The sequence below is a fragment of the Siphateles boraxobius genome, unplaced genomic scaffold (assembly GCF_051911475.1).
Source record: "Siphateles boraxobius isolate OS27281-9 unplaced genomic scaffold, OSU_SipBor_1 32, whole genome shotgun sequence".
Taxonomy (NCBI): Eukaryota; Metazoa; Chordata; class Actinopteri; order Cypriniformes; family Leuciscidae; genus Siphateles; species Siphateles boraxobius.
This window is the reverse complement of record NW_027508942.1, coordinates 4,406,147-4,417,900: the sequence shown is the minus strand read 5'-3', so window position 1 is coordinate 4,417,900 and position 11,754 is coordinate 4,406,147. Positions and strand designations below refer to the sequence as shown.

The following is an 11,754-nucleotide window of genomic DNA, read 5'->3' as shown; positions in this document are numbered from 1 at the left end:
CAGATTTACGTCAACAAAACATTACACTGCCAAGGACAAACACTCAGCACTGTTGTCATGACAGCGTTCAAGTGAACGCTGTTATTTCTATATCATGATCATAAGAAAGGGGCGTGGCTGAGAGCGTAGTGGGCGTGTGCTGCGCCGTGGGGGCGTGTCCGGGCGCGCGATGTGAGGATGTACATCGGTTTAGTTTCCACGGCGCATTTGTCAAGCTAACTCCGCTCCGCTCGTGTTTCATCCCGGGGAACAGATTTCCGTGGAAACGTAGCGCACTCTTTGACAGTTCAGGTTTTTTTCTTGTCTTCTGGGGTTCATATCGACGCAGGTTGGCATCCTGGCACGGAACATGAACATGGCCGCGCTACTCCCCGAGGTTCGAGGACTTCAGACCGATGAGGTAAAATAATTAAGCTATCCAATCATGTGACGTGTTATATATCAGTCATAGAAATTCTGTTATATTGCATAAACATCACCCCTGTCTAACGTTACAGCTCTTATGTCATATGGTCTCTGTGGGATCCGGTGGGTCTCTGATACCCCTTTTCCACCAAAGCATTTTGAGAGCCGGTTCGGAGCCGGTGCCTACTCGCGAACCGGTTCTTTGTGTTTCGACAGCCAAAGAACCGGTTCTCGGCCAGGAAAACTGGTTCCAAAGCGGCACCAACTCTTTGCTGGACTAGAACCAGAGAACCGTTCTTTTACCACCGTGTCATGCTTACGGCGGGGCTGGAGGCGGGTTTAGATGTGTCCTAAACATATTTTATGACCGCAAAGCCAGGAGAAACATTTGCAGAAACACGATGTAGTCCACCATTGTAATTATTATGCTTGAAGTTGGCGCAAGCGTTTCTAGCTTTTTTTAAATTTTATTTTTTTATTGAAAACATTATGTAAGCAAAGAAGAAAACAGTCAAAATATAGAACAAATAAACGGAAAGAAAAAAAGACACAAGACAGAGGTACATAACTAATCAGAAATGATTACATATCAAAGGAAAAGATTAAAAGACTTACTTATTTCAATTGTTTTTAAAGCCTTCATGGAACACAAGTTAGAGATAATCCCAAAATAATGTACTTGCTAGCGTTTCTGTATGGCGACGTACACAGTGACGTAACGACGTCGTTCGCTGGGCGCTCTAGTCAGTGGGAAAACAAACCGGTTCTGAGAAGGTTCGCAAGTTGAACCAACTCCGAACTAACTTTGAACCAGCACCAGTTCCGAACCCGTTCTTTTTTGGTGGAAAAGGGGTATGAGATGAGGTTCTGCTCCACTTTGTGTTATGTTAACAGTATGACGTGCTGTTTGTTTACTTAACGACGCATAACTGACATATAACCATGTTTGCTTTCGATTAAGAAAGGATGTGTTTGATTTCCTGATAAATATCACTTTTTTGAATTTCTGTAGTCTTGTGACTCTCAAGTGTCACTCTTGCGCAATATCTACTGTATACTCTTGAGGGCTTGTATGACGCCATACCCACCGCATGACATCACGTTTATTAAATATCATATTTTTGATCACATGTGGCACATATCATTTTATTATATTTATCGTTATTTGCTCTTTTTATGTGGAGGTTGTTGTCTTTATTTATTTATTTTTACAATTTTTCGGATATAATCATTGCACATGTTTTTAAGACGTCATAATAACTGCATTTTGTTAGCTTTTGTTTGTTACTTTTAAGGATATCCATATTATATGTAGGCTATACAGTACAGGTTTGTACTGCATACACAAACAATAGTTTGAAAACATTACTATTTTTAATGTTTTTGAAATAAGTCTTTTATGCTCATAAAGCCTGCATTTATTTAATAAAAATTGTGCTATATTATTAAAATTTAACATAATTGGTTTTCTATTTTAGTTTACTTTGAAATATAATTTATTTCTGTGAATTTTCAGCATTCACATGACCCTTTAGAAATCATTCTAATAACCTGATTTATTATCAAAGTTGGAAAAAGTTCTGCTGCTTAATATTTTAACCTGTGGTACATTTTTAGGATACTTTGATGAATAAAAAGTAAATAAAAAAATAGAAATCTTCTGTAACAATATACACTACCGTTCAACAGTTTGGGGTCAGTCATTTTTTTTTTTCTTTAAACTTTTATTCAGCAAGGATGTTTTAAATTGATAAAAAGTGATAGTAAAGAAGATTTATATTATTAGAAAATATTTTTTATTTTGAATAAATGTAGTTCTTTTTAATCTTTTATTCATCAAATATATTAAGCACCTGAACTGTTTCCAACACTGATGATAAATGAGAATATTAGAATGATTTCTGAAGGATCATGTGACACTGAAGACTGGAGTAATGATGCTGAAAATTCAGCATTGCATCACAGAAATAAATTATATTTTAAAGTATATTCAAATAGAAAACCATTATTTTAAGTTGTAATAATATTTCACAATATTACTGTTTTTTTCTGTATTTTTGATCAAATAAATGCAGCTTTGACAAGCATTAGAGACTTCTTTCAAAAATATAAAAAAAATAGTAATGTTTCCAAATTTTTGACCGGTACTTTATGTACGTGTAAATCTTTCCCTTTTAGGAAAATAGACCAAAAATAATGATTTCATCTTGCATTAATGCATTCTGGCCAATCAAATGTTCTCTGCTCTCTTCTGCTTTCCTTCAGGACGAATCCCGAATCTTAAGGGTTAAACTCATTGCTGGAATTGGTTTGGCCAAGAAGGACATTTTGGGTGCCAGGTCAGTACATCAGGTTGTTTTGAGCCATTGCACCATGAAAAATGACACTATTGAACATATAAATGTTAATGAAAGACCTGTAACGGTCAGACTGATTAAACAGCAGATACTTGACCATTTGAGACTTTTGGCATTAGGTATCATTATACAAACTGCCTTTACAAAAAAATAAATATTGTGTAAAATGTGCTTATTTTCAACAATCTTGTGAATGTCTCATTAGGCATTGTATCATATGTAAACCTGGCTCTTTAAATATCACCTGAAGAAAAGCCCATACGGTTGACGATCAATTATGGTCCTTTTACTCTGCTTGAATGAGAGTTTGTGTTTTCTTTAAATGCTCAGTTCAATTGTTGAACAAGGTTTTTTTCCCCATAATTTCATTCAACATTCACTCGGGGTCACGTTTTGGGTGCATCGGCATAGTCTCAGGTAGTGTATGACACATTTTAAGGACACTTTGCTTGGCTAAGTTGTTTGCTTTATATACCGCCTCCGCCAGCATCATGTTTGCGCGCATTCAGTTTGTTATGAAAACAAAAAATAGCTTATCTATGCCTCATGTATCCCACATAACGGACAATCTGACACCCATACAGGCTTTTATCTGTTCCTAAAAAAGATATTGTAGTCAGATGTAGTTTTTTACAGCCTAATAATTAAATTGGATTCAGTAAATCTGATTCATTTAAATACTCTTCCATTTTAGCTAAATCTTTTTTGAAAATAACAATGATCATAACGCCAGCATGAAATCCAAATTGACCCTATTTACTTTCTTAATGCACATTTCTGGCCTTATTATGCTCGTTTTGTCACATTCAGCTTCATTCTGCTATTGAAAGCCTACTTTCATCATCAATCTATTCCCAAAAGTGTAAAATCACGTCCCGTCTTACTTTTTTTTTTTTGTCTCCTGCAAAAGTCAAAAAAGTGATATGGGTTACAGTTGCGGTTTCATTTTGACTCTTAATGATTATTTAGTTTAATATTTATCCATTTACCAATTGTTTGATCTAGGTTTGCTTTGTAATACAATGCAAGCTCAGTATTTTGCCAAGAAAAGTTATTTACAAGCCACCGCATGCTAAGGAATTCGTATTATGCATAGCCTACAATGACCTGCATGCTGATGGAAACGTCCCGGACCGGTTGCGTCCCTCAGTACAGTAGATGGCAGTGTTAGTAGCCGTCCTGGCCGTCCTTGAGGATACGAACGGATCGGCCGTGCTCACTGTGACCTAAATAACACAGCTTTAGGTATGCAATCGATATCTGTGCTGAGCGATATCATCTCTCCTTCACTGTAATACTCGCTTGGAAAAGGCCAGATATTCAGTGAAAACCTTCAGTGACAACAGTTGAAAGATTATGTCTTCTTTCTTCCTGATGTTGCATGTAGGTTAAGACGATGAATGACACGATCCCAAACTAATTAATCTGAACTTTGAGAGAATCATTCTAAACTGTATGGATGAAACTTTAATGGTTAGTAAAGATAGATCCATTCCAGTATCACATGACTACTGATCCTGCAAATAACAATGGAACGTGACCGTATTACTAAAATATTTAGTAATACTTCCTATATGACTCCAAGATGGGAATTTTTTTCCCCCATGTTGTGTGCTTATGTAATATTTGTCTTTTTTCCTTTCATCCGCAGTGATCCATACACAAAAATCTCACTCTATGACCCGGTCAACGGAGAAATCACCAGTCTACAGACCAAAACCATTAAAAAGGTATGTGTATGTGTACAGAGTCAGACTCTCTACTACAGAAGTCATCTATTTGTCTAGAGATGTTAAACAAGATTTCTTCATCTTTCTGTTCTTGTCCTTTTTTTTAGACATTGGATCCGAAGTGGAATGAAGAATTCTTCTTTAGAGTAAGTGAACGGGTATTTACAAAAACCACGTCAGCTGGAAATGAGTTGATGAAATGCTAATAATGATTTAATTCATAAAAATGAAAGATTTTTTTATATATATATATATATATATATATATATATATATATATATATATATATATACACATATACAACAATTACAAAAATATTGTTAACCTGTATGTCATGTGACCATTAACTGTCAACAAAGAACATGCAATCTGTTGTTAAATTATTGCAATATTAACTTAAAATCCCAGTGAATATTTTAGGTCAAAGGGGTTTTGCTTGCAAAAAAATCTCTGGCCTATGATGCTTTTAAAAAAAACTCTTATTATCAATACTTTAATACATAAAAATAAATTAAAATAAATAATAATATAATAATATATGTATTTATATATATAATTTAAATTTAAAACTACATTTGTAAAGTCATACTACCTTAAATTTTTGTTGATTTTAATTACTAAAAAACATTTTGTCTAGACAGGACAATAAGAGGTGTTCACACTACACTTTTCGTTCCATTGACTTCCATTCAAACGCATACAAATGCTGGAGACCGAAAACTCAAACTTCGGCGCGTTCCAAATTCAGGTTTCTTGAACTCTGACCTGCAAATTCGTATCATGTTAAGACGTGTGAACAAGTTCAAGTTCAAATTTATTTATATTGCACATTTAAAAACAACCACAGTTGACCAATCGGAGATCGATAAGCCACGGGGCGAAAGTGGAGTAGATCGTGTTTTTTTTACTTTCTGGATTTATTATTATTTTTCATATGTTGAATTTATGTTTATTAAAATCAAGCCACAGATTGTGTCGTCAAATCACTACCATTGCAGCGTCCATACATTTTGCATGCTTAAAATCTAGTGAGACCAAGGCTTTATTCATCATTATCATGAATGAATATTGTGTGTGATTCCAGTAATGTGTTCTTGTGAAACAATATTGAACAGTTGCAGTCGTTGTGTTTGGTAATAATAGAACAAGTTATAGAATATGGGCTGCTCATATTTCAGCATTAGGAGCCTGTTTAAAATCTCAAGTTTTTTATAAAACCATTTTTGCATTTTATATTAATGGACCATAATAGAGTAATGTTTCTATGAACAGCCAAAAAACCAAAACAAATTAAGACAAAACAAGTGACAATGCTTCAGTCAAATATATGCCATTCATACAAAGTTTAAAAATACCTTAGCAATCCATAGCAGCCAACCAAAGCTTTTCACGATGGAGTTTTGCACCAGCCGATTACATGCACATCAATACGATAATAACTACCAAAAATCCCTTTATTGAAATAACTCAATTTATTTGCAAATCAGTAACCCGGCAATGCAATTAAACCAGGTTTACAAGACTGTATTAAAAATACAGGTTATTGCCTGCTGGTGACGTCAAAATGTAAGCGTCCATGTACTTCACTCAAAGTAGTCTATTTATTATGTGAGTTGTGATGTTAAATAGAGCATTAAAAAACCCAGAGTATTTCAAAATGTCTTGCACAGAATCATTCTCCTCTCGTATTTGAAGTTTCTGCAGCTGAACCGCTTGTCCTTTGGCTGCACGAGATGAGAATTTCTTTTTTATATTTCTTGGGTCAAGAAAAAGACAGTGTTTGCGGTATATTTCACCTCGCTTACCGTGAAACACTCGCTGTGGCTGGATGCGCTTATTTCAGCTGTATAAGGATGCTTTTCTGTCACATATCACACACGTGCACATCAATAAGCCGACAGAACACAGGTTAAGGTGTTTACATGTGCAAAAATCTAGCTCTGTCGATCGGTTTATTCTCAAGCCGTTTATGATCTTACACCGATAAACTCGTTTACATGACCACACCCGTTGTCAGCTTATTAAGCATAACCAGTTTAAGAACGTGCATGTAAACGCTCTCGTTGAATAAATCTGAAATTGAAATGTCATTTATTAAAATCTGAATAGAGTTTTTTCCCCTTTTTTTTTACACCACTGTGCTGGAAACACGTGTATATATAACAGCTTATATTCTGTGACGTTCCTGCTTTGTGTGTTTGTCTCGACTCTTGACAGTGTTTATACATACTGTCTAGCTCTCACATCTCTGACCTCCACATTTCTTTATAGGGGAAGACTAGCATTCAGCATGAGTCTGTCCTGTCCGATGTCAAATGACTATTCTGGGGCATAGATAAAACTCACAACAGGCCAGCGCAATGAGCCAAATAAAACTTAACGTGTTCGGCCGATAGGCACATATCTTCCTTTTTCTCTAATATGTGAAAAACGACCATCAGGCCATGAGCAGATTCTTACTCCAGAATATGTGATGAATGTGCAAAAAGGTTTTTTCCCTCCAAATGCTCCTACTTGAATAATCATCCTTAAATTAAAAAAACTGCCTGTTTTGGCATGTAAAGAGAGAGGTGCAATCACATGTTTTGGGGTCAGAGGTCAGGGTTGAGTTACAGGGAGCGTTTGAGATGAGGGGTGCCGCTTACATCCTGTCCACTTTCCCTGCTGTTATTTGACGAGCTGTGACGCATTTACTGACGCGTTGTGCATATCTCTCCCCCATAGACATCGCTCGTTTACTCAGAAAGACAGATGCTGGTGCAATACAGTGGCAACATCAATACAAGGCTCTCCGGAAACTAGAACCCATTTCAAGATGTTAAGAAGACTCATCAATACTTTATATAAGGCATATTGAACACTCATATATGCTTAGAAAAGTAGTTATTTTAGCATGATTTGAGATGTTCCAAAGAGAATCTTGAGCTTCAATGAAAGCAAATGGGTCACATGATCATTGTAATGCTTATTTTTTGATCAGCGACCTATGGAATAGTGCAGATTCTGAAGTATTTATTATTCATTTTACATACCTCTACTTTGTTTTAAAATGTTTAGAATTATAAAACCCTATAGCTGTTCTTTGTTCTTAAAACATTAGGTCTTAAAAGGAGCACAAAAATGCACTAATCCTTGATTTGCAGTGTGTTTTTGAACTTTTGCACCGAAATAATAAGTTTTGGCGAAATATCCTGTCTATTTCTTTGCATGCAGAAATGACATGATGTACCTGATGTTTAGTCCATGAGTCATGACTATAGTGATCTAGACAGTGGCATAAAAGATTCTGACCTATTTGCGATACTGACCACTGGCCCAAATACCAACATGGGGACTTTATGAAATGCTAAATGATACCAGCCGAGCTTACAGACACACTGTTATGAGTCACTGGCCATTTACAGGCCTAAAGTCAAGGGATATGAATGGAGCATGAACTCAGTTTGCATGTAATGAGACATGCAAAAATAAATTCTGTATATTAGTCCATAAATGAACAGTAGTCTGTATATTGACTACTTTTATCTCGCACAGGTGCATCCCAGAAAACATCGTCTGCTGCTGGAGGTGTTTGATGAAAATCGTTTGGTATGTACATGAGTGCCTTGATTTACTGTGATTCAAAATGTGTTAGAGAAGTTTGTGCACTACCGTTTAAAAGTTTGGGGGTTGGTGTACAGTAAAAAGTACAATAAAAACAGTAGCATTTTGAAAAATTACAGTTAAAAATTGCTGTTTTCTATGTGAATATATTTTAAACTGTAATTTTTTCCTGTGATCAAAGCTGAATTTTCAGCATCATTACTCCGGTCTTCAGTGTCACATGATCCTTCAGAAATCATTCTAATATGATGATTTGATGCTCAAGAAACATTTCTGATTATTATCCAGATTGTAACCAGTTGTGCTGCTTCAATTCTTGTGGAAACTATGATACATTTTCTTTGATGAAAAGAAAGTTCAAAAAGAACAGCAATTATTTGAAATAGAAATATTTTGTAACATTATAAATGACTTTACTGTCACTTTTGTTCCATTTAATACATGCTTGCGGAATTGAAGTATTAATTAATTTTTATAAAAATCATACTGAGCCCAAACCTTTAAACATTAGTGTAGTAGATGAGTGAACTCAACTTTTAAATTGACCGATTTTTACCTTGTGAAGTTTCCATTAATACATTCTATGTCTATGTTTTGCTATTGAATTAGCAAGTAAATTGTTAAAAGGTGCTGTGTATAATTTCCGCGCCAGTAGTGGCACCAATTGACATTGTTGAGTTGCCTGATATAGAAATATTGGCTAAGCCAATGGCATTAATTTGAGGCAGGACTATTTGTTTTGCTGTACAATGGCAGACGTGTTAGTTTGGTAATGAGACCATTCACAGTTCAGCAGTCTCAAATGTATTGGGCATGTTAGTGTTGGGTTCAGGTCTATAAAATCAGCAGCTACCTGAGTGTCAGTGTGTAATGAATGAACAAGGATGCCTTTTTGCAAGTAGCCACCATAAAGCTCAGGTATGGGAACTGAAATGTACCTTTGGGTGTTGTAAATGTGAAAAGAAACTGCTTTAAAACGCATAAAAGTCAATGAGGCATGAGCGGTGTTAGGGGGGTTTTCTCCGTCACATGCTGACAGCGTCCTTACTGAGTAACGACGAGGGTTAAACAAACTATAGCATAAAGGACCCAGTGTTCAAGTAAGAACAGTAACTCCAGATAAGACCGTAAACTGCAGTCGTCTTCCTGTATGTGACAGGTAAACCCAGTTACTGGGTGTAAGAAAAACTGGTTTGTCATTGCTAGAATGTGTTTGTTCGTCGGCATGAACCAAGCATGCACGCTATTTCCATCTCCTGAGGAATGTGTTAGCTTACATACAGGATGACAAATCATTTGAGACTTTTGACAGTAGATGTTTAATTTATGATCAATCTCACTTGTATTAATTTGAAATTTGAAATGCATGCAATTGCCTCTATTCTTTACTTTATAAATTCCAAATGTGCACAAAATTCAATTTAATTAAATTTTCATTCACGTCGTAAGCAGGAAGATTTCCCATACTAGTCCTGAAACTCCAAGTACCCCTGGTGCAATTGCCCCTGATTGATGAGATGGCTTTTCTCTGACAGAAGCATGCTCTTAAATGGCTGCAACAGCGGGTGTCAGATGACACATGATGTTACAGTGGCACATGTCCATATGTGAGCTGGCACAACAAGCTCAGTACTTGATTTTGGAGGCACTTTTTTAGACTCACTCATTTTCTTCTGCTAGTTTCGAACTTGTAGATTAAGCTCGTGGTTAGAAGTGTAGAAATGTGCAAAATGCTTGAGCTGGGCGGTTTCAGCAACTCGTTACACCTGGCATATCTCCCGACGGCTCATGCCGTTCAGAAAGCTTAAAAAAATTACGCCAAAACTCGTTCCTCTTTATTTCCTGTAACTCTATCCTGGTGGGGTAAAAATATTAGCTGGGGTGCAGCTTTACAAGAAACTTTAGACACTGGGCTGCAACTTCTGTAAAAAGGAGATGGCAGAGACGAGGTTGGCTAGAACAGGGACGAGCTGTTCCACCTCCATCCTGGCATGCACACAGATTGTTGTTTTTTTTGCACTGGGGTGACCAGCTGTGGGAGGGAGGGCACCCGTGCCTGAATCAGTGCTTGCGAAACTACAGAAGGCACAGCTGAGGCTTTCTAGAGGTCTGGCATAGAGGGGTTTCCAGAGCAGTTGCCTCAGTAAAGCTCTGCCCCTTATCCTTCACAGAACTAGATCTGTAGATGCAAACAGTCCTTTATTATGCGTTTGATCTGTCATGTTAGCTTCTGAGGAGCTTCGAGAGGAATGCCGCCTGCCACTGCTGCTATTTTGGCTTTGTGGAACCGCTAATGGTTGCAATCGCAGCACGGGACCAGGAGCAGTTGCTTTTTTCTGCTCGCTTTTTATTTGTTAGTTTCGGGTTCCTTCATTCCACTGGACTAGGAAGTTTAACGGCATGGCGCGACACCTTCGACTGCATTTTGCTTCACGTAGAAGCAACACCGATCCGCTTTCAGAAACGTGCAGCAGTCAAGCTGAGGAAAGCGTGCGTATCTCCAGCGAAGGCCTGGCCCAGAGTTCCCTCCACATGAAGCCGACTCCAGGACAGCTGGCTCTAGCTTTGCCACCCTTGTCGCCAGAATACGGTAATTTACAACGGCACGCCAGCCTATTTATTCCCAAGGTGAACGGGAGCAGAAAAAGCACGCTTCAGATCTCCTTACAACCTTGCAAGCAGAGTGGAGATGCAGATGCCGGGGAAGATGGAGAAAAGGACGGAAACGGGGATAGAAGTTCATGTTGCAGTAGCACAACAAGTGATGCCGGTTATTGCAGCAGCAACAGCATATTCGAAGCGGATCTCCCAGATCGCAAGCCGGTTTCTCGGCGGAAGGCGAGGGCACCGTTACGGCGCTGCTCGTCTTTGGTTATTTTCCCACGGAGCCCGTGCACAACGCCGCCCGCCTCGCCCGTTAGTCCGGTTGCGTCTCCAATGATTCCTCCATTACCTCCATCAGCACGAAGTTCCTTTCAAACCTCTCATCAGATGCAGCTGTCCAGCACTGATGCATCTCACGATGACAAGGGATCCATCGCCACTGCAGTTAATGGTCTACGGCTGTCTAAAAACAGTACGTCAGCAGAGCACAGAGACGCCAAACCCATCGTGCATTTCAGCGTGCCACCAGAACAGCCGCCAGGACCAGAGCGAACGGAAAGACACTCCAGCGTTTTATTGCACTTTGCAAACCAGAGACCGCTTTCCTCAGGGAAAGTAAGTTCAACCAAAACTAAGGTTAACATTGACTCTTCCAAAGCTCTCAAGGGCCTACAAACTGACAACGTCCCGGAGCCTCAGAAAGCGAAGCTTTTCCGTAGCACCTCGGCTTGTATGTTGCCAAGCGGAAGACCATCGTCATCAGAAAGAAGACACAACACTTTTCCGACTGGTTGTAATTCGTATCAGTCTTCAAAAAGAGGATCTCATCCCATCCTTCATAGGAGTATTTCTTTGGAGTTACCCTGTGCGAACGCTGAGATATCTTGTCACGTTTCAAATGCAGCAGATTTGCACTCCAAGAACGGCCCTCCGCATGTACACATCCGTGTATCTCATGGCACAGGTGCAAGAAAATCAAACACCCTACAGGACAACAGCATAAACGACAAAACGTATCATGTGCCAACCTGTACAGAGAGAAATGATACCGTAAG

At 38.2% G+C, this 11,754-nt stretch overlaps 1 protein-coding gene across 2 annotated transcripts in view; it reads left to right on the top strand.

Moving 5' to 3' along the window:
- Positions 1-65: 65 nt before the first annotated feature.
- Positions 66-11,754, top strand: part of nedd4a (NEDD4 E3 ubiquitin protein ligase a) — a 43,730-nt gene continuing 32,041 nt past the window's right edge. Inside the window, exons 1-5 of one of the 2 annotated variants that reach the window (XM_077194642.1) lie at positions 66-400; positions 2,671-2,744; positions 4,414-4,492; positions 4,600-4,638; positions 8,027-8,080. In XM_077194642.1, the coding sequence (XP_077050757.1) occupies positions 350-400; positions 2,671-2,744; positions 4,414-4,492; positions 4,600-4,638; positions 8,027-8,080 (297 nt within the window). In that variant the 5' untranslated portion in view covers positions 66-349. Of the gene's footprint in view, positions 401-2,670; positions 2,745-4,413; positions 4,493-4,599; positions 4,639-8,026; positions 8,081-9,401; positions 11,750-11,754 lie in introns of those variants that run through there. The other variant, XM_077194641.1, reaches the window with a different exon arrangement.